At 42.6% G+C, this 24,306-nt stretch overlaps 1 protein-coding gene across 10 annotated transcripts in view; it reads left to right on the top strand.

The window, feature by feature from the left end:
- LAMA2 (laminin subunit alpha 2) overlaps positions 1 to 24,306 on the top strand; it is a 1,204,230-nt gene that overhangs the window by 352,081 nt on the left and 827,843 nt on the right. For all 10 annotated transcript variants that reach the window (XM_033936921.1, XM_033936924.1, XM_033936922.1 and 7 more), the window contains exon 4: positions 4,411 to 4,653. In XM_033936921.1, the coding sequence (XP_033792812.1) occupies positions 4,411 to 4,653 (243 nt within the window). The remainder of the gene's footprint in view (positions 1 to 4,410; positions 4,654 to 24,306) is intronic.

Raw genomic sequence — 24,306 nt, forward strand, 5'->3', positions numbered from 1 at the left:
AAATCAATTTTTTGGCATCTGCAAGCCCTTTTTACCATAAAAATGTTGTCAAAACCACAAAAATTGGCCTACGATCCTTATGGTCCTGAAAGGGTTAAAGAGCCTGCAGCATAAAATAAGAGCCCTCATCCTCTGATTCCCCCTGGGAGAAGGCCCCTCCAAAAACAACACAGCCCCCCCAGTAAAGCTTCCTTACCTCCCAGAAAAGTACCCCCACCTTACTTCCATAGTCCCTGTTGTCTACAAATATATAAATGCAGTCAAATGAATGTCAATGAGGTCATGTGCTATGCCTAACGTGACTATTTTTTTTTTTTTCATCAGAACAGGACAACTATTAATTTTCAGTCCAGCTCCCAAACCCATCCTAGCCACACCCTCAATTTCTTCCATTCATTTTTCATGTACACACAATATCTTAATTCATAATGGTAACCATAAAATTAAAAAAAACACAAAGCACACTGTACGCAGAGAAAATGTTAATTATCATTTACGAGTTTCACGTTTTTTTTCCAAAGATGTCAAGGTAGATGACTTTAAAATATGCATTGTCACCTCAGTAACTATAGAAAAATAGACAAAGTGCAAGATATAGACAGCAGATATAAATTCAGACACATTTTGATCACTAAATTTAAAATAAAATCATTTTTCCTACCTTTGTTGTCTGTGATTTCATGAGTCTCTGGTTGCACTTCCTTCTGGCTGTGCATCCTTTCATCTTCGTGCAGCGACTGCACAAGCCTCCTCTCCCCCCACCCCCCACCCCGACGTCAAATCTGACATCAGAGAGGAAGTTCCAGGCCAGGAAGAGGAGGCTTGTGCAGTCAATGCACGAAAATGATGTTAGTGCAGTAGTGGCTTGGACAAATAGGTGGCAGTGGCCCGTTTCTAGCTCGCCTGTTCCACTCCTTCTGAAAATGGGACATTTCGGCGTCCTGAAGCTGTACGTCAGGACAACGGGATGGTCCCATTCAAAATGGGGCATATGGTCACCTTAGCTATGTCCTCCCAATGCTCACAGAATAGGAAACAAAGAAATCCTGTTGGAAAAATAAAGCCAGCTTGGAGCTGGAATTGGGATGTTTGAAGAAAAGATATCTTTTGCTTTTCTGTTTAAAATCTGATCCCCAGTCACTCCTGCTGCAATCAAAATGGCACAGTGCACCCCTAGCAGGGGTCACAAGGTACTACCGCAAGAGGTATACCTGGCAATAGGCATGTCAAAGCCTGAGGGGTAGGGGGGGGCAGAAGTAACTGTAACTTCACCCCCTTATTTTTAGCCATGGAAAAACTGCACCCACACTTCTGTCACCCACAGTCTGTCATTCCAAGTCAGACTGAATGTGAGATATGATTTTCCTTTTGACACATTTTAAATATTAGCACTGCCGTAGAGGAACTGACCATCCGAGTAAAATGTTAGCAGATTCAGAAACATTTTCTCTTTACTTTTATCACATTGTGTCTGCCAATGAAAGCCAAAGGCTAAACACTGCTAATTGTGTAACCTTTGTTTGCCTGGTGAGTGTCAGGCGAATTACTTAAAGATTTTTTTTTTTTTAGGACTGATTTGTGAGATCAGGGCCCGGGCCAGCAAATCTGGATGGCTGGAAAGCATAACAAATCCGCTCACTCAGCACACTCTTTCCATCCAGGCCAGATGGTGCAATTCCAAACAAAGGATTTACTTAACTTGGATGGCAAAAAAGGGGTAAAACAGAATGGGATTGATATTTTAAATGATTTAACTAGCCAGAAACTGGTTTAAGGGGCTCGTTTTCAAAGCATTCAGACCCCCAGCGTACATAAGTTTCTATGGTACTGTGTCTTCCACTTCAGGTTATTGAGGCCAGCAGCGTGCCTGATTTTAAGGCCAAATGGGATAGACACGTAGGATCTATTCACAGAGAAAGGTAGGGGAGGGTCATTGGGGTGGGCAGACTAGATGGGCCGTGGCCCTTATCTGCCGTCTATTTCTATGTTTCTATGTAAGTGTTTTGAAACTAAGTCCTCATATCTCTTGTGGGGGGCTAGCTGCTGATATTCAGTGACATTTAACTAGAGGACATGTCCGGGCTTCTGGACAGCTTTTCAAAACCTGACACTTTGTCCAGGTTTTGAAAAGCTGGTAAGATTGGGGCCGGGGCTGGAGTGCCGGGAACTCACGGCAGCCTTTTGGATGAGTGATCTGCACGGGGCAGGAACACAGGAAGATCGCTTCTGCTCCGAAAGATTGCTAGATCACCAGGTAAGGTCCGGGATGCCGGGGGGAAAGCAGGAGGGAGGCGGGGGTAGGTCAGAATCGGCACAAAAGTTATTTGCGAATTTTCAATATTCGTGGGCCGGCTCTACCCCTAACCTCCTTGAATATTGAGGGAGGAGTGTAATATAAATCTAAAATAAATAGTCAGTCTGGTGACTCCTTGGCCTTGAAACAGGTTCTTTATAGCAAATTCTTTGCAGCTTTGTCTCTCTGGCTTCCACTTTTCAAAAACGGCTCATTTGAGGTAGATTGTGCCCCAGGAAGCTAATACTTTTTCGGAGATCTTTCCAGATACTTGTGACCTAGATTGACCACTATTGGAAACAAGATACTAGATTCGGTGACTCTTTGGTTTGTCCCAGTATAGTAATGCTTATATTCTTTTGGCTCTTTGAGCACGCATATACATAGTTCTGGAAGCTGGTCCCTTCCCTGACAGAAATCGGTACTGGGGTTCTTTCCTGATGCTTTTCTTGGTTTTCACTGTGCACAGTGGCGTGGTAAGAGGGAATGAGTAGGGCAGACCACCTTGGGTACCATTTTAGGGTGGAGGGTACCGGCACCTCTCTTCCTCTCTGCCCCCTGTACCTCTTTAATTTTTTGCCAGCATGAGCAACATCTCCAATCTACTGTCTGTGCCAGCCTCGGCTGTCCCTCTGAAATCACTTCCTGGTTGCAGAACCAGGAAGTGATGTCAGAGGGATAGCCGAGTCTGGCACGGGCAGCAGGCTGGAGATGCTGCTTGTGCTAGCAAAGAGTTTAACAGGTAAGAGGGGAAGGGAAGGTGCTTGCATGTGGCAGGAGCGGGGAAGGGCAGGGGGCTGAGAAGAGGGCGGGAGGTGCTAGCGCTCCTCGCTTTGCCACTGTGAGCAGTGTCGTGGTCTGGGTCATATCCAGAAGACATCTAAAAATCAGTGCAGCAACTTAATAGGTTCTGTTTCTGTTTCCATCACTGTTTCTTCCCACCCTTCACCCCCACCTGTTCACTGGCAGTATTAGTTAGTCAGCTCCCCTTACTGCCTTTTAGACGATGACATGGGGACAAATTTTCCCCATCCCTATTAGATCTCTCTATCCCTGTCCCGTCTCCACGAGCTCTGCCCCTGTCCCATTCCTGCAAGCTCTATCCTCGTTCTGCACAGGCCTCAAACACTTTAAAATTATAAGTGTTTGAGGCTCATAACATAGTAACATAGTAGATGATGGCAGATAAAGACCTGAATGGTCCATCCAGTCTGCCCAACCTGATTCAATTTAAATTTTTTTTAATTTTTTCTTTTTAGCTATTTCTGGGCAAGAATCCAAAGTTCTACCCAGTACTGTGCTTGGGTTCCAACTGCCAAAATCTCCGTTAAAACCTACTCCAGCCCATCTAAAAACCTCCCAGCCTTTGAAGCCCTCTCCAGCCCATCCTCCCCCAAATGGCCATATGCAGACACAGACCTTGCAAGTCTGCCCAGTATTGGCCTTAGTTCAATATTTAATAAACTATTATGAGGTTAAGGCAGAGCTTGCAGGAATGGGACAGGGTCAGAACTCGCAGGGACGGGACATGTATATTGAGATCCCATGTCATTCTACTGCTGTGAGGTCTGGGAGCAGAAGCCAAAGACAAAGCCACGCCCCTGATTCTTATAGTACCTCAATTTCTCTCCATAGGGTGTTGCCTCTGACTGATGTCACTAGGCAGCAGGATCAGCTCTAGGTTCTAGAAACAGCAAGAGCTTTGCAGCTTAAAAGTTCACACACCTCAATCTAGTACAGGCACAGAGATATGCTAAACTGTCTCACAGGCAGCATCAATCAAAGGTTGTCATTATAAAAATCATCTTCAATGTTCATTTTCTTGCCAGGTGGCTTGCTGGGATAAGGAACTAAAACCTCTCTTATTGAGCTCTGAGTCGTATCATCATTTTTGAAAGCAACTGAAGACATATCTGTTTGCTAACTAATCAAATCTTCCTAATCTATATTGTCTTTTTAATATTTGTTAATCGCATTGAACTTACTGGTTATGCGGGACTTACTGGTTATGTTATGTAGGCTCTCTATACCTGTAAAAAAAAGTATTTTTATACTCTGCAAGAAAATGTGCAAAAGAAATTAATATGCATTAATGTGCTTTTTATTTTATGCTGCAGGTGTTCCAGATTGCATATATTATCATTAAAGCTGCAAACTCCCCTCGACCTGGCAACTGGATTTTGGAGCGCTCACTGGATGGCATCAACTTCAAACCCTGGCAATACTATGCTATCACTGACTCTGAATGCCTGACCCGCTACAATATCTTACCACGAACTGGCCCTCCATCCTATTCCAAGGATGACGAGGTCATCTGCAGCTCATACTATTCAAGGATCCACCCGCTGGAAAATGGAGAGGTAAAAATGAGTTACTATAGTCCTGACAGTGCATAGCGCAGTTGATTCTTCATTGATCGATTTGCATTTTTTGAATTCTGAGCATCATAACCAGACAGTGCTACCATATCTATAGGGTGAAGAAAAGGGCTTAAAATGGGTTGATATTTACATTTTTACAGAATTGCATTTCCCTCCCATACCATCTAGGGGCAAATAGTCAAGAAATAAGGAAGGTTGGGCCCGATATTCAGCTGCCGGCATTTAAACCCAATATTCAATGGGCCAGGAGGGAACCCAAGCTCTTCTGGCCACGTGACCCCCCCACTACAAGATTGGGCAGGAGGGAGCCCAACCCCTCCTGCCCAGGCGACCATCCTATCCCCCACCCCCACTAAGTTCCAGGCAGGAGGGATCCCAGGCCCTCCTGCCCCCGACGCAACCCCCCCACAACCACCCCCCGAACTCCTGATTGGCCTGATTGGTCCAGGCGGCTGAAACCTTGCCCAACTGATGGGGCCTAAGGCGCCTGGGCCAACCGGAATAGGCTTGGGCTTCCTCCTGGTCCGATGTCGTTGGCGGGGGGGGGAAGGGGGGTGCAGCTCGCTGGGGCAAGAGGGCTTGGGTTCCCTCTTGCCCTGATCATTGTCGGCGGGGCCAGGATGACTTGGGCTCTCTCCTGGCCTGATTGGATCAGGGGGTAGGGGTGGATCGCTGCAGGAGAGATGGGTCATCTCTCCTGCTGCTTTAGCGATCCCAAGTGCCGCGTTTGGTGGCACTTGGTGGTATCACTATTGAGGGAAGTGACATGAGGCATCTTTCCTGCCCTGATGGTTACGGTGGGGGGTGGGTAGGTTGCCGGGCCGCTGAGCTGATCACGCCAGCTGCCATCAGCTCAGCAGCCCCTTTTTCGGCACTTATACCTGTTTTGAATTGGTCTAAGTCAAAACGTATAAGTGCCGACTAGGCAACCTGTCAAATGTTTTGGTTATACCTGCTGTATGCCTAGGTATAGGTCGGCCCACCTCCCGCCCTTTCCTCTCATCTAAAAACGCCTCTTTTCTCTCTGTGCATTTAGAGGCAGGGGAAAGGCCTAAGCTGGTTTTAGATACGTCTAAAACCAGCTTTGATTATGAGTACTTGGATGATCAGGCTTTTTGATTGTCCAAGTACCCATTTAAGCCACTTTTTAGATGTTGTTTTTTTTTTTTTATTATGAGCCCTTTAATGGTTAAAGATAAGCTGAATATCCACACCTAACCGGCTATGGTCTCGTGATATTTTATTTAATTTGCTCTCTATTCTGTTCTCCCCAATAAGCTCAAAACAGTTTACAGGTTAACATACATAAGATACAGTCAAACTGGTTACGATTTGCCATATTTATAGTAGTGTACTCAGCCTGACAAGATAAACAAAGGATCTAGTTCAACGTGCATTTAGTATACATTTCTTTGTTGATCAAATGTCATACGGCGGTGAAGATGTAAGATAAAGGTGAAGATGTAAGTTTTTATTGCTTTCCTAAAGTTCAGAAGCCCTTTGAATAATCTGATCTGGGGCAGTTGTTTTCAGTAGCTTGGTAAAACATGGGAGTAGGATTGTCATTTGGCAGTATTTAGGTGAAGGGCACAACCAGGGGGTATTTGGAGACATGTCTCCTCTTGGGAGTAGAGAGGCCTCTTCGGGATGTATGCAGCAAGCTTAGCCGACATAGTCAGGCATCATGTTATGTAGGGACTTGTATGCTAGCATCAGGCTCTTAAAAGATGCAGCAATTAGCTATAGGTAAACAGTGGGCTGATGATAGAGCCTGGGAGAGGTGTTCATGGGTGTGTGTAGGTTCTTTAGAAGTCTGATTGCTGCATTTTGTATCCATTGAAAATGCTGTATATTCTTTGCTGTCAGTCTGATGAATAGTGCGTTGCAGTGGTCTGTGAGGGAGAGGACGAAGGTATAGAGAAGTTGGATAAGGTCAGGTTCGGAGTAGATCTTTATTTTTCGGTGTTGTCGGAAATGATAGAATGAGGAAGAGAGATCACTTGGGAAATATGGTTAGAAAATGATAGGTTTGAGTCATGGAATATCTCTAAACTGCATGCTTGGTCTTTAGCAGTTATGGTAATTGATTCGCAGAGATGAGATGGATAGGTATAGGTGCAGTGTTCTTTGCGGATCCAAAGGAGTTCTGTTTTAGAAGCGTTTAATTGTAGTTTGTTGATGGACATCCAGCTTTTGATTTCCGAGAGGCAGTTGCGAAGCTTTGTGATTTGGGAGTCGTGGTTTTCTCCCGGTGGGCAAGCGGCTAGCCAGTTAGCGGCTAGTCGCTAACCATGAATATGCAGTGGGTGATAGCCAGTTATCTCCCACTGAATATCCGTGGTTAGGCACTCAAATGCTGTTTAACTGGCTGGGAACAATTCCTGGCTGGTTAAATAATTCTGAATATCTGCCAGGTTGAGCTTTGCAGTCTGTCAGGTAATTCTTTCTGTTGTGCTTCTTATAATATTCTGTTTCCTAGTTCTTTATTCCTTCTGTTTCACACAATGGTGACTAAGGATGTGCATTTTTTAAGAGGGCGTTCAGTTCCTTGGCTCTTAAAAAAAATGTAGGGGCCTTTTACCAGTGGCATAGCGATGGAGGTTGGCATCCTGCATCGCTAAAAGCCAAATTACGGTTTTGTAAAAGGAGGAGGGGGTGTTAATGTGTTAAAAATTATCAAGTTAAATGGAAAAAGCTTTCTTATGAGTTTTAACACAGGGAGCTTCAGTGCTTTCCCATAGTCACAAAGTGAAAACAGAGTAAAGAACTCAAACAGTATCCAGAGACTATTCACCTTGGTGACATTGAATTTTTGACAAATTTTTCACAGCAGTCCCCATTTGAGGTGACCTAAATAAAAGGAATCAAAGCCAGTCAAAAAACTTGAATGTGCTGCCTGGTATCTTTTATAATTGAGCTGTCACTGGGCCAGCTCAGAGTCTCCCTTTGGAGTAGAGAAAAACGGAGAGAATTCTACATATACGCCATAATTGACTTTTCACAGATTTCTGGGCCACAATGTCTGTTCTTTGCTGAACCTGACTAAGAAGTGCAGTAGATACAGTGGAAGGAACAGAACAGCATATTTCTTGCAGTAATGATGAATTTAAAAGGTTTATCTTTCTCCATTACCTATTCCTTTCTCTTCCCCACCATCCTTAGCACAGGGACTATGGGTGTACATTGGATGTTTCACTGGTGCTTGGCGTTGGCGTGTTGCCTGATGCTTGTCAGCAAATCCTCACTCTCTGAAACATCTGCTCAGTAGATTGAATGACAGCAGGCAGGGCTCACATTCACTGCAAATGCACATATCAACAACTCATTGATGTTCAAGTCAGCCAACGTACGGATGGAATGAATAAACTTTGGTATCAGCAGCCTATAAAAATTGGAAATGGAACCTTACAAAGCAGACAGGGATGAATAAGTCCAGGCCACAAGGGGCATGACAACTGCTCAGGTTTCTAGGGAAATTTAAATTTGGCAAATATATGCAAATTTGTGTGATGAATATTCATTGAAGCTATCCAGAAAATCAGATCTATATGAGGTTCATGTTGCCTGGAATGTACCCCTGACCTGGAGTTGCTAATTAGCTTGATGTTTTCAGATTGTAATTTTACTCCATTACAAGAAGGGAACTTTAATTCTGAGTTTTCTAAAAATCATCATTAACAATTCAGGCCTTATGATCAGTCTGGCAGTCAGTCTTCAGCAGCGTGTCCTTTGTCCTGAGTATCACCACAGGGCTTAATCCTGGCTTCAGCGTTATTCAACATTTTTGTCACCCATTTTTCTACCTAATGAGTGTTTCCTCGCTCTGAGCTTCTGATTACTCCCAATTCTCCCCCTGCCTCTCCGTTTACTCCTCTGAACCCCCTGCATCTCTGATCGCTCGTCTGATATCCCCCATCTCCAATCCTCCAACCACCTGTTCCCCCTGAAGGTCCCCTACCAGTTCCATTCCACTCTTGTCGGCAAGCCACATCCCCATCGAAAAATCTCACTCTGAAGAAAATCTCCTACCCCTAACAACCCCTCCCCCCCCCAATTCCCCAGGTCTATTTGAGACAAATCCTTGGTAGTTAGTAGTGTCTGGGCAGGAGTGATTGCCCTCTGATGCTACTCGAGCATTGGCTGGGCTCCAAAATGGCTACTGTGATCCATATTAGTAGTCTCTCAGTACTGCTGCTGGAGGGGGGGGTGCATCTTTCCATTTAAGGAGAAAATCTTATATAGAAAAATGCCCCCTAGCAGTGTCATTGAAAACCAGTGATGCTCAGGCAGTAGCGATCCCCCTTTGTTCTTGCCGTGGCCTGGGCATGGCTACAAAAGGGCCACTATGACCCTTAGCAATAATCTCATGGTAGTACCACTAGAGCAGGGATCTCAAAGTCCCTCCTTGAGGGCCGCAATCCAGTCGGGTTTTCAGGATTTCCCCAATGAATATGCATTGAAAGCAGTGCATGCACATAGATCTCATGCAAATTCATTGTAGAAATCCTGAAAACCCGACTGGATTGCGGCACTCAAGGAGGGACTTTGAGACCCCTGCACTAGAGGCATCCTAACTGAAAACCGCTTAGATAACTTTGATACGCGGTATATAAATGCCTAAAATAAATAAATGAAATAAAAAATAAAATTTTCAGTTGGTGTTAAATCCTCATGCTCAAAGTTGGATGTGTGATTCAGCACCCAGCACTGATTCCAGAGTGCCCTTTATAGAAAAGCACTGGGTATCATTTACTGAATCTAGCCCTCTGTGTTTCCTAATTAGGAAGTGATAACTGTTCCCACATTAATTTTTTGCAATGCTAATAAAAAAAAAAATAGTGTAGAACCTGCAAATTAACAAAAACAAATTTGAAAAAAATCCCTAAATACTGCCACATTGAATCTGGGCTTTGCATCTTTTAGTAAAAGGACCCCTACAATAGGCAAAAAAAAAAAATACCATTTTAAATCCATATATTGTTCCATCCTGATCGACATTTATATTTATAAGTTATGGACAGGATTATTACTGAGCTGTTGATTACCGTACTTCTACTAGAAATGACAATAAACCTAAGAACAGCTATTGAATTGCACTCAGTTTTAATACTTAAACCCTATTAGTCAAGAACTTGAATGACATTTGGATAATTAACCATATTGATCATCCCATTTTGCTGAACGTCCTGCCACATTTGTATGACAGATGATCTGAGCAGTGAAATGATGTTGAGGAGTGTTATGGGAGGGAAATGCTTCATTTTCCAGTGGTGTGTTTATTAGATGTAAATACTTTCATTTGAGCAAGCTTTGCGAGTGTGATGTGTTATTAATGTTAAGTATAGTATGCTTTGTCATTTCTTGGTTACTAGCATAGGGATTTGCAGTTCTGAAGATTAGTATTGCTATTGGACCATGAGGTGCCAGCAGGGGGTCCTCATTTTTGGACAGGATATACCTAGACATTCTTCTGGGAGGAAGAGGGTGCATGGAGAGCAGTTCTGCTGTTGCAGGAAGTACCCTTTGGGGTTTCAGAGGATGGCAGCCCAGCATACAGGGATGTAACTTTGGGTACTGACTCATTCAAAGGTTTGGGTCCTCCAAACCCAAATGGCTAACTGGGCTATGGAAGAGAAAACTATTGGGGTTAGCAGGACAAAGATCAGGGATGTATGGAATTTCATAGAGTATTTTGTCTTTTAATTTCTCGCAGAAAAGGGACTTCTGAAATAATTCATGACTATGCTTTTTCAGCATATTGGGCTTGGGCACTGATATTTCTAAACCACTTTTGGGTCCAGGATCCATATCCCCATCCTCCCCACCAATGGATCTGGTCTCTCCCCCCCCCCCCCCCTGTGTGATCCAGCATCTATGGCTCTCCCAAAACAGCAGCCAAATCTTTTAAGGTTCGTTTCCTACATTCCTGTTGGGAGGTGGGGGGGGGCTTCTTTTTTCCTTCCTGCCCCTGACCAGATGACCCTCCCCCATGTGATTGGGAATCCATGGCCCTCCCAAAACAGTGGCAGCAGCTAGATGGCAAAGACAGTGCTGCGAACAGGCTGTTTGCGACTGGCCCTGCCAGGGCCTTTCCTCTGCTGTGTCAGCTGTCTACAGCAGGGGTCTCAAAGTCCCTCCTTGAGAGCCGCAATCCAGTCGGTTTTTAGGATTTCCCCAATGAATATGCATGAGATCTATGTGCATGCACTGCTTTCAATGCATATTCATTGGGGAAATCCTGAAAACCCGACTGGATTGCGGCCCTATAGGAGGGACTTTGAGATCCCTGGTCTACAGGGTCCCAGAATGTTCTTCCTAACTACAAAGGAAAGCACGTTTTGCCAACCTGTTACACTGATTTGACAGAACTCAGTTGAGTTATCAAAGAATTGTGAGGACTGCTGAAGCTCAGAACTAAAGTAACCTGTTTCTTAAGAAACTTTAGACTCCGATTGTGCATTTTATACATCCACAAAACAAGTAAGCAGCTTAAAAATAAATATATTAAGTTAGGCAGTTGAGAAAGTCTAAAGCTTCATATTTTTACCAATGTATTGGAAGTCTATCTCGTCACTGACAAATGGAATTGTGATATATTCATTTGTGATTAAAAAAAGAGAGTACTAGAAAATTCTCTTGTTTATGTGATACATGAAGGAGTGTGCATAAGAGTTAAATGATCTGTCTCATTTTGTAATCAAGATATAAGTGTTTGAATGCAATGGGCTGAAAGCATTTGGAAACTAAATCCCTCCTAAGCAGCAGTTGTCTGTATTAGGAATCAAACCTGGGTTTTTCCATCTGGCAGTGCGGAATATGAACAGCTGGGCAATTAAGCTGGCCTGAAATATATAAAGAAAAAAAAAAATTAAGGTTTGGGAAGAAGAAAAAAGTACTTGTAAATAACCCCATATGGTTTTACAAGGAAAGTTGTATGTTATTTTAATTAGAATAATATTGCCAAGCTGAGGTTTTAATTTCGCTCTTTCTCTTTTGGTCTTCATGCAACTTTAGAGTGAGACATTCCTAACCAGGTTTTATTTATTTATCCATAAATTCATTTGCAAGATGCATAGCTTGCACATCATGGCAGGTACATACTTGATATTGTGATGAGTTAAGCTCTGAAATGCTTTGCCAAGTTAATTACGTTTCAGTGCAGAACCTATCAGTTAAAAAAAATTATTATAAACACCAGTGATATACGTAGGATATGTGACACCCGGGGCTGATCATTTTTTAACACCCCCAATATTAAAAAAATATATACATGTATTTTTAGTAATTTTATTTATTTAAATTGCCCGTCCTCCCCATAGAGCTCAGAAGAGGTTACAGTTTAACATTCACAGGATTACAATATAACATTACAAAGGGTTACAACCGCTCCAACCCCATGCCTTGCTGTGGTGTAAACAAAATAAACAAAAAAGACATTTCCTCTCTGTTATGTCCTAGCTCACGCTTGCTATCTAACACCAGCTCTGGCAGGATGCACATTTCAAATCTGACCTATTGTAATCACAAAATCAAAAATAAAATTATTTTTTCTACCTTTGGTTGTCTGGTCACTTTATTATTCAAATCATGTTGGTCCCATGCTCTGTTTTCTGTTCGTCTTCTGCTAACTCGCTTGCCAGGGTCTCTTGCTTATTTGATATTTTCTTCTTTCTCCATGCTCATCACCTTCCCTTCCATTGCCATATCCAACATTTCTGTTTCTTTCACACTGTCTACCATCTCTCTCTTGTGCCCTGGATCAAACCTCTCTATTCCCTTCCATGCAGCATCTCTCCCTTCCTCCCCTCCATTGGCATGCGCAACATTTCTTTCTCTCTCCCCATGCACCATCTCTCCCTGCCCTCTACCCTATGTCCAACATTTCTTCTTCTCTCTTCTCCATGCATGTCTCCCTCCCCTCCACCAGATGCAGGATTTCTCCCTCTCACCCCTTTCAACCTCTTTGTTGCATTTCCCTTCCTCTTCTTCAGTCTATGTCTAACAATTCTTTCTCTCTCCCCCCACATGCAGCAGCTTTCCATCCCTTCCTCCAATCCCATCCCCTGTGCAGCACCTCCAGACCTGATTAAATCCCCCGCCCCATGTGACCATGTGAGATTTGACATTCCTTTGAGCATCCAATGACAGCAGCAGTACCAAACTGGCTGTTTGCAGCCTGCTCCACCAGGGCTTCTCTCTGCCATGTCATAAGTGACATCATCAGTGATGCGGCAGAGGGAAGGCCCCTGCAGGCCGGACCACAAGAAGCCTGTTCACTGCCACTGCTGCTGCTGCTTTAGAAGGTATGCGAGTTCTCTCTTTGTCAACAGCCTTAACTCGCTGCTCTGCTGGAGTCGGGCCTTCATCTCTACTGGTCCCGCCTACTTTCTGCTTCCACGAAGGCAGGACCAGACAGAGAGGAAGGACCTACACCAGCAGAGCAGCAAAGTTCCCAAACCATGACGCCAACCCCGAGAGCACTCCCTCATGGTCTGCACCAGGGACAGAGCCACCCCTTCCCTCTTGGTACACCACTGATAAACACAGCTATTTGTTAGTGCTTTCATGTGAATGTGATTTTAGTTTGAACGGAGATGCAGGATTTAAGACAGCAATACGTATTATGTATTGTTTGTTTTTATTATCTTCTGTGTGTTCTCTTGGAAATCGTCTAGGTTTTAGACAGTGTATAAATTTTAGAATAAATAAATCTAAGCAATTATCTTCAATTAAAGACTAATATACTAAGGACAGTGAGAGTAGCCCAGTGGTTAGAACACTGTGCTAACAACCAGGAACACACAGTTAAAAATTCTGTGCTGTTCCTTGTGATCTTGGGCAAGTCATACAACCCTCCATGCCTCAGGTACAAATGTAGATTGTGAGCCCTCCAGGAACAGGGGAATACTTGAGTTACTACTGAAAAAAAGGTGTGCACTAAGGCCCCCAATTCTGTAAACAGTGCCAAAGAACTTAGCTCATGTCAATATTAAGTTAGGTACTATTTATAGAATCACACCTGTCACCACCTAAAATGGGCTTAAAACACTGTTAGGCCTAGACATTGGATGGTCAGGGTCAGTTAGGCTCTACTCCACCATCCACCTACTCTCAGTCACTGTAATTTTAAATCTTTCGGCAGCTGCTGTGCAGCGTCGCTGCAGAATGAAGACTTCAAGTTTCAAGTTTATTTAATCTTTGATATACCGTTTATCAAAAACATACCTAAACTGTTTACAAATACAGTGGAATCTTAGTTTACGAGCATAATTCATTCCAGAAGTATGCTCGTAAACCAAATTGCTTGTATATCAAAGCGAGTTTCCCCATAGGAAGTAAGGGAAATTTGCTTTGATCCATTCCACCTCCTCCCCCTCCCGAGGCTACCGGCGCCGCTCCATTCCCCCCAACTCCCTTGAGGCCACCGATGCTGCTCCATACCCCCCCCCCCCGCGATCCAACATCCCCCTCTGTGAACCGGCATCCTCCCTCCCGCTCACTTCGCCCCCCTCCCCCACAATTCTACATCCCCCCCCCCCGAGCACCGAAAAGAAATCCCTTACACCGATTGGGAACCGGCACCAGCACCAACACATAGGACATTCTGGTGCCAGTGCCTGAAGATCCTCCCTCTTCTGGGCTGGGCGGTGCGTCGAAGATCCTCCCTGTTACCTGTGCTGGGCTGGACTGGGCCTTGAGCATTTGCGCATGTTCAAGGCCTTCTGGTCTCCTCTCTCCGAGATTCTGAATCTGAGAATCTCGGAGAGAGCCAGACCAGAAGGCTTTGAGCATGTGCAAATGCTCAAAGCCCAGTCCAGCCCAGCACAGGCAACAGGGAAGATCTCCGACGCACCGCCCAGCCCAGAGGAGGGAGGATCTTCGGGCACCGGCACCAGCATGTCCTATGCGTTGGTGCTGGTGCCCAATCTGGGTAAGGGATTTCGTTTCAGTGTTCGGGGGGGATGTAAGATCGCTGGGGGGGGGGGAGGGGGGATGGCGCTCATAAATTGAGTCAAACTTGGTTTCCGAGGTGGATTTTGCGAATGTTTTGCTCATCTTGCAAAACACTCGCAAACCGGTGCACTCGTAAACCGAGGTTTGACTGTATCAGAATATTGTTTTTGGGATTTTTTTTGTGGGGGTAAATCTTTATTAGTTTTCAATTATTAACAGTACAATATAGTGAATTTAAACATAAATGAATCAAACAAAAGCACTTTAAATATAAAAATATTTCAACAACAAACATTTTCATCCCCCCTCCCCTTAACTAATGCAAATAAAACCACATGTATAATTTCAATAAAATAGATATAATGAATAATAATTATGTTTTCCAATCTCCCTCCCTCCCATCCTGGAAGTGTAAGGAGAATAGATAAAAAGAAAAGGTAAATGACAGTGACTCAATAAATGATGTCAATGGGCTCCACATCCTTTCAAATGCACTACTATATCCTAAAATTTCAGCATTAAATCTTTCATATTTGTAGCTAGAACATAAGTTTGCCCACCAGAAAGTATAATTAAGTGTATCATAACTCTCCCAGTTGCGTGTTATCATCTGGATGGCTATTCCCATCATTATTAAGAAAAAACGGCTTTTATAGCGATCCAAAGAAGGTTTAACATGTAATAGAGTACCACAAATTATGGCTTCATAAGTCAGTGGTATTGATGACCCAAGTACTACACTAATTTGGCCCCATATCAACTTCCAAAAATTAAGTATCAATGGACAATAGAATATCAGGTGATCCAAAGTTCCTATATTAGTATGACAATGCCAGCATCTATTAGATTTAGAACTGTCTAACTTTTGCAAATGAACTGGGGTCCAAAAAATCCTATGCAACAAGAAAAATCAAGTTTGTCTCATAGATGCTGACGCTGTACATTTCAACTTCCAAGTCCAAATGCGTGGCCATTGAGATGCAGAAATATGCTGCTTTATCTCCATGCTCCAAATATCTCTAAGACTATTTTTTTGTTTTTTATTCAAAAATTCAGAAATTAATTTATACCATGAGATAATTGCAGAGTATTGTTAAAATAAAATAAAATAAAAACTTTAAGTAAAAAAGTTGAGGGGATGACAAGAGAAATAAACTTACTGGGATAAAAAGGAAGGTGGGAGAAGGTAAGAGTTTAAATACAATGTCAAAAATAAAAACGAAAAGGGAGGGAAAAAGCAAGAGGGCAATGGCACATTAGGTTAGGGGTCGCTTCGAAAGCGGCACCCCTTACATGCTCTGCTTGAAACTAGAGCGAGAAGCTATTTTTGGGGGTGGCACTTGCCACCCGATTATGAATCTTGTGTCCTTTATCTCAACCCTTTTCTTCCCCATTGTGTTTATCACCACTACAACCACCGCCATCCACCGCTTAGGGATATGTGGTACAGGGCTGCTTTTATGTTCAGCTTCATCCTGCTCCCACCAACTCAAACTTTATTTCAGAGGGGGTGGGATATAACAGAGATTGAGTGCAGGCCTGTGTTGAAAATACCTAAGAACATAAGAACATAAGCAGTGCCTCCGCCGGGTCAGACCATAGGTCCATCCCGCCCGGCAGTCCGCTCCCGCGGCGGCCCGAACAGGTCACGGCCTGTCTGAGTCACCAGAAGGGGCCCCCTTGCCACCTTGGTTTCCCATTGAGTTCTATCTTCCCATCGAAGTCCCCACCCTCCGGTCTTGCACATGCACGACCAGAGCAGGCCGCGACCCTTGGTTAGCTTTCTATACCTGTGTTACATCTCAGCACCTCTCTCAGTATCCCACGATCCCCCTATCCCTCAGGAATCTGTCCAATCCCCGTTTGAATCCTTGTACCGTACTCTACCTGCACCATTTTCAAAGCAGCTTTTGAGAACATCTGATTTACTGCTGCCACCCTCCAAGTTATGGCACTCCCAAGTGTGCATCTAATCTGCCTAGTGGTAGGCCTGGCCCTGTATTCACAGCTCCAGTTTCTATCCTTAACACACAAAATGTACATTATACACAGCTAAGCTCCACAATACCATCATTATTGTTCTTACTAAATCCTTCAGAGTTCTAAATGAATCATTCAGAAAAAAGGATTACTAGCCCCAGATCATCTCTAAGAGTACTACATCATCACTAAAAATGCTTAGGAAAAACTGACTGCATTGCCAGAAGACAGGTGGCTGGTGAGTCAGTTGTTTGTGGAAGCTAAAATAGCGGAGCCGGGTGCTGGGTTGTGCAGATTTTCTCTCTTCCTCCACCCTCCGCTCCTCAGGGAACTATTTTTTATTTAATAAAGATTTTCTATCAGTTAATAAAATAGTTTCCAATCTTTGGTGTCTCTGGCTTGATTTTCTTATTTGATGCTCATACTTGTATTCCAAATTTTGCTTTCTGTCTTTCTCTGGCATCCTCCTTCCATGTTCTTTATTTCATTTCTATCCTTTCTCCTTTTTTTTCAAGCAAAGATATCTTAATGCTTTTCATTTCATCTTTTACTTTTCCCTTTTGTTTTGTCTTTTGTTGTTTTTTTTAACTTATTTCTGTTCTCTCTTTTTTTCATCATTCCTATACCTCTCTTTCTTCTTCCCAATCCAAGATCCTACTTATCTCCATTTCCTGCCATCCTTGGTACTGTCATCCTCTCCCCCACCATTATTTTATCTTCTTTTTCTCCTACCCTCTCTTTTCCTTATCTTCTGCTGCCTTCCTTTCTGCAACCCCTCTTCCTATTATTGCTCTCCCCTCTCACTCCCTACATTGATGAACATTTGAAAGCTAACCTCAAAGCTAAGTAGCTAAGTAATAAGATTAAATTAGAAGAAAAAGATATTAAGTAAGGAAATGAAGGAAATTAAAATGAAATACAATGAAGAAATAGTTATGGAATTATGAAATTAAGAATAAGTATGAAACTAAATGAATTTTAGAGTTTTGAATAAATAAACAATAAAGTGAACTAATGAAGACAAGAGATTGCTGGGCATTATTCATGGTCCAGTTGATATCTGAAGGTCCATACAAATGAAAAAATAAATAAATATATATATACATATACATATATTATGAAGTATATGTAGTACTAGACCAATAATCTCTTTACAGTGTATATGGGGCCGCAATATATAAACAGGTACCATATAGCTTTACAATATTAGAGATTCAAAAAGAGTACAGAGAATAGTTAGTGATTTAGAGAGAAGTGAATAAGGACTACACTAACAATTGGTTAAGATTTATCAAGTGGGGGGGCGCTGTTGAGCCCGATGAAGATGGCTGACTGAACATTCAGCTCCAGCAACCCTGATCATATTTTTTCTTCTCTGGCTGCTCTATTCTGGTGATTGCTATCTCCATCCAGATCCATCCGCACTTTTATATCATGGCTACCACCTCAAAAGGTAAAAGGCACAAACCTGACCCTCTATCTCCAGCAAAATCATCAACATCGGAGGCACCTGATAAAATGGAGGCTCCCTCCATGTCTGATTTATGGAATGCCATCAAAACGGTGCAGGACTTGATGACAGACACTAAAGATGCTATTTCTGAACTTAAAGATGACATTGCAACTATCCATACTGATTTGACTATTTTTAAGTCTAAAATAGCCGACTTGGAAATCAAAACAGCAACTGCAGATGCTAACATTAAAGCCCTACAGGGCCATGTGAAACGCACACTGGCCCTAGAAAAGGAAATGGAAGATGCGAGTAATCGCTCACGCCGGAATAATCTACGACTTTTGGGGGTCCCGGAGGGTCAGGAGGGTAATAACATGGTGGCATTTTTGGAGTCCTTCATCCCCAAACTATTGGATCTTCAATTTAAACATACCTTCGAAATCGAGCGTGCTCACCGCACACCATCTTCCCGAATGCCACGTGACCGCCGACCACGACCTATTGTCATGAGGATCCTCCGGTATCCGCAGGTCATTGAGATCCAGCAAAAGGCACGATCCGCGGCGCCTGTGCTCCACGAGGGCAACAAGATCTTGTTCCTGCCTGATCTTCATAAAAATACAGTGAAAGCCCGCCAGCAGCTTCTTGCCTTCAGACCGCAGCTAAAGCAGATGGGTGCCCGTTTCGGCCTGTTTTATCCGGCGCGAATGCGGGTCACACATCTTAATCAAACAAAAGATTACTCCGATCCCGAGCTCCTGGCCGCCTTTATAGAAGAACACTCACCGACACCGATAGACTCTGTGTGAGGCTTGACTCCCTTGTGCCTGTTGCCATGTTTACACGCTGATTTTTACAGAGACTTTGAGTAACCTTAGGAAGATTTCAATGTGCTGCTGCCTTGCTGTGCTTTTGACCCCTTACTTTCGGCTTGGTTTCTACCCTTTCTCTCCTTATCTCCTACAAATCCTTTCTTGCACGGTAAGGAGCCTCACTCCTATATTTGGATTGCTCAGGTCTGTTCTCTCTATCAGTTTGTTTCCAGCGTGCTGCTCTGCTTGTTCATAAAAGTGTTTACTTCACTGTGTTTCTGACTCACATGTTTTAACTGACTGCTTTTAATCAAACATTGTTTCTTTTAGGATGTTTACTTAGCTCTCACAATTAACCCTCTTGACCCTGCTGCTTATAAAATTCATAGAGCTCACCCAGGGCTTTTTTTTTACATAATCTATCTACACTGGTTGCTGGTATGGATTTCTGCTTGGCTATCTTTTTCCTGCTACTCCAGCCTTCCACAGCTAGTGCCTTTTGCCTTGTGCAATGGGCCTTCCTCTCACCATACCAGGTATGTCTCATTGCTATATATGCTTTTACTTTATTTACATAATTGGGTTTACTTCTGCTTTTGCTTCCTCATTGACACTACATACAGCTCAATTCTTTTACCTCTTGATATCCAACACTAATCTAGATGCTCTAAAGCTCATGCAGATTATTTTATATTTTGTACAATGTCCTTATCTATAACCTCTTTAAATGTCAAAGGTCTTAACAATATGATCAAGAAGCGTAAAATATTATCTTATATTGATGATCTTAAATCTGATATCATTCTCCTACAAGAGACTCATCTCAATGACTCAGACTCAGCCAAGTTCATTAAACAGGGATTTTGCCCTCCTGTATTCTCTCCTGCATTGAATGGGAAGAATGGTGTCCTTACTTTAATAAGACAACACCCGTCCATTTCCCTTATTGCCAGCTCTCATGATACATATGGAAGATGGGTAAGTACCAAACTATCAATCTCCAATCGCAACCTGCGAATTATTAATATCTATGCACCAAATTTGGATTCCCCAGATTTCTTTCATAATTTAGCTAATCATATTTTACAGGACCCTGACACTCCTGTCATTGTTGGAGGAGACTTCAACCTTATCCTTGATCCATTGAAAGATAGAAAATCACATGCCATATATAAAAAACCTAAATCATGGTATGCCCTACATGATATTTTATCTCAGCTACAATTGACTGACCCCTGGAGGCTTCACCATAATGACTCTGACCAATATACCTTTTTTTCTGCCCCTCATTCCACCTATTCCAGGATTGATTATTTTCTAACCAGCTCCTCTCTCTTGCAATATATCACCGCTTCTCATATCCACTCCATTACAGTTTCTGACCATGCTGCTATCTCTATCACATGCTCTCATTTTTCTCTCTCACCTCGTAGCAAACAATGGAGGTTCAATTCCTCACTTCTGGCTGAGGCCCAGTTTTCAGACTGCATAACAGCTGCTATAGAAGAATTCTTTCAATTCAATATCCCCTCACACACCAACTGGACTAATACCTGGGATGCTTTCAAAGCTTACATACGGGGCACTATTATTCAGTTCACTACACGCCTTCACTCTTCTCGGAAACAATCACGACTGGATCTAGAAACCCGTATTCGTGAAGCTGAATCTCGCCACACTTCCGATATTTCTGATATTACAGCCTTGACGAACCTGCGCAACCTTAGACTCCAATACAATTCTTTGTTGAGCTCATCTGCTGCTAAATCGGTGTTCGCCCAATCTTCTACTTACTATGCGGACAATAATAAACCAGGTCATTTACTTGCGAATTACCTTAAAAAATCCCAGGATAAATCCACAATATCTTCTATCAAAGACGCAAATGATCAATTCCTCACGGACCCTACTGGCATTTCTTCCGCCTTTTATGATTTTTATCAGCATCTATATTCCTCTGAAACCTCTCCCTCTGATGCCCATCTCAAATCGTTTCTATCTTTCCCTCACCCTTCTTTATCACCATTAGAGTCTACTTCACTTATCTCTGACTTTACTACCCAAGAAATTACAGATGCCGTTAATTCCATGTCCCCTAATAAATCTCCGGGACCGGACGGCCTTACTGTTGAATTCTACAAAGCCTTTCTTCCTACCCTACTACCTTTCATCTTATCGTTTTTTCAGTCTCTCTGTGTTCAGGGCTGCTCCACAGGCTCTTTTACAGAAGCTACACTCATTGTTTTCCCCAAACCAGGTAAGGATCCTTCCGATGTTAAAAACTACCGTCCCATCTCCCTAATCAATGTCGATGCAAAACTTTTTGCCAAAATTCTTGCTTCTCGATTACAGGTTGTTCTTCCTTCTCTCATCTCATCTGATCAATCAGGCTTTCTGAACAATAGGTATTCCTCCAATAACACCCGCTTACTTTCTCACATTATACAACATGCCTCATCTCACTCCGACCGCCTACTGATCCTAGCCCTTGATGCTGAAAAAGCATTTGATCGTCTTGAATGGCATTTTCTTTTTCATATCCTCCGTTGGTATGGTTTTCCCAAATCTTTTATATCTATGATTGAAGTTCTCTACTCCCACCCAACGACTCGGATCATGATCAATGGAAATCTTTCTAAACCCTTCTTTCCATCCCGTGGTACGAGACAGGGATGTCCTCTTTCCCCATTACTTTTTAATCTCGCCCTAGAACCACTCTTAGCTGCCTTTAGATTTGATTCTAGGATTGAAGGGTTTCAATCAGACCCCTTCTCAGTAAAACTTTCGGCGTATGCCGACGATATTCTTCTATATGTCACGCCTGAATCCCTAATATACGTACTTGAACAAATTAATCACTATTCTACCATCTCTGGATATAAATTAAACGTCACTAAATCTGAAATTCTTCCGCTTAACTGTATTGACGTTCAATCTGAATCTTCTAAACACGGGTTTATATGGTCCCCTACTAAGATTAAATATCTAGGCTTATATTTTGGATCCTCGCTTGACTCCACCTTAAGACTCAATTCTGACTTTATCTTTTCTATTATTCGCTCTTGCACTTCCAGATGGTCCCCTTTGAATCTATCCTGGTGGGGCAGACTTTCTACCATAAAAATGATGATCACGCCCAAGATCAATTATATACTAAGCATGCTCCCTTGCCTCTTCCCCCATTCTATATACTCAAGAATTGAACACCTTCTCTCGTCATTCCTTTGGCAAAACAAACAACCTCGCATAGCATTGTGTAAATTGAAGTGTTCTAAACTAGAAGGCGGAGTCAACTTTCCCAGTTTTCGGGAATATCACTATGCTTTCTTGTTATCTCAAGGCTCCATTTGGCTGACTCATTGCTCCTCAAACACAATACCCGTATGGCTGTCATTAGAACACTCGATTGTAGACCCCTACATTCTACAGCATGCTCCTGCCATTCCTCTTCCTCCACTAGCCAAACAAAATCCAATTTTGCTTAACACATGGCAGGCGCTTCATCGCATAGACTCCCTTTCAGAAAAAAAACTGGGTGAATCGATACTAGCTCCGATTTGGCACAATCCCAAACTAAAGATTGATAATGCAGTTGTAGCCTGGAAAACCTGGCATCGTCAGGGAATGTGGAACTTATCACATCTTATCATAAACGACAATTGGATTACCTTCTCCGATATTATGGCAAAATTTAATATCCCCACTTCTCAATACTTTAGATGGGTACAACTACACCATTGTCTTGCTACGAAACTTTCTTCTCCTTCTTCTCTTCATACTAACTCTGACTTACACTCCAAGATTTTTGCCTTTTCAGCCTCCAGGGGTCAATCTTCCAATTGGTATAAACTTATTCAATCTAAATGTTTTCCTGCACTCCCAATTTCCAAAACCAAATGGAATCAGATGTTGAAGTCTCCTATCACTGATGGAGTCTGGACTACTATGTGGACCAAACTCTTTAAATCCCTTCACTCTGCCTCTCATAGACAAACAGCAATCTTCCTTTACCATCGAGCCTTCTGGACTCCCACCAAAACAGCTAAAGTCATGAGATCCTCGGACAATCTATGCTGGACCTGCAAGTCCTTTGAAGGATCCTTACGTCATATGCTATATGATTGCCCCCATTTGCAGATCTTCTGGACATCTATCTGGCAGATGATTACCAAAATTTTTTCTCTTAATGACCCCTTATCTTTTGATATCATAATTCAGGGATCCCTAGCTCTTTCCACACCTCTCTCTATGTATCATGACCGCCTTCTAACCCTTTTGTTATTTCTTGCTTTTCAAATAATATTACAAAATTGGAAAGACTTTACAAAAATTGACTTCAACCAATGGTGGAATTCTGTATGTCTCCATAATAAATATGAACGCCACATGGCGGATCGTTGTAACGCTTCGCTTTCCTATACTAAAACTTGGTCGATTATGCTGGACTTTTGTGGTATGGACCTTTGACTGTACACTTACGTGATCTTTTTGTCTTACTCATGGTGATCTTCAATATGTTTATTATGAGCACTAATTTGATTGCTGTATTTGCCGATTTGATAACTATATGATTGACTTCGTATGACTATAATCAGACATGTTTATTTTTGACATAGTATGCACATGTCACACATCATTTTATATTTCGTATCTCTTTTATATTCATGCTCATTATTGATTGTTGATGTATTCCTATTTACCTGCTGTATTGTATTATTGATTATTCTTTATAACCCACCCTCCATTGTTATGCAATGTGATATACTTGTTGGTGTCCTTCTCTTTCGATTTCTTCCGTAGTTTTCGGAAGCTTATCTTACTTTTCTGTAACTCTATTGTTTATAAAATCAATAAAATTACTGGAACTAAAAAAAAAAGATTTATCAAGTGATCTTAAAATATTGCTAACATTGCACTTTACTTAGGGGCAGATTTTCAGAACTAAAATCTGCCTCTAATGTGCTTGCTAAACCGGTTCCAGCCAGTTACCAAGGTCTTTTCCGAGTTTTCTAGCAGTCTCCGATACTGCCAAGCAAATGTAGTACTATGAGGTCATTAATATTAAAATGATCACTCCGAGTGATTTTCTGTAATCGCTGAGTGATTCTCTAACCTTGTTGTGCCACATATGGAGCCAAAATTTATCAAAAGGTCTAAGCTGTTGTTGCCTTACTTTCTGATCAGTGCCTGAGTGCTGCTTGGCTCAGACACTAAGAGTAAAGTAAGGTTTGACAGCTCAAACCCCACCCCTACCAAATTAAAATAATTAAAAAAAACCCAACAAACAAACAAATTGAAGATCAGCAAGAGAGATGCCCACTCCCTTCCGCCGCTAAGCAATGCACCTCTGACACCTCCTCAGCAGCGAGAAAGATACCTACTCTCTCCACTGCCACACAATCCCCCCATGCCTCTGACGACCCCTTACCT

The sequence above is a fragment of the Geotrypetes seraphini genome, chromosome 3 (assembly GCF_902459505.1).
Source record: "Geotrypetes seraphini chromosome 3, aGeoSer1.1, whole genome shotgun sequence".
Taxonomy (NCBI): domain Eukaryota; kingdom Metazoa; phylum Chordata; class Amphibia; order Gymnophiona; family Dermophiidae; genus Geotrypetes; species Geotrypetes seraphini.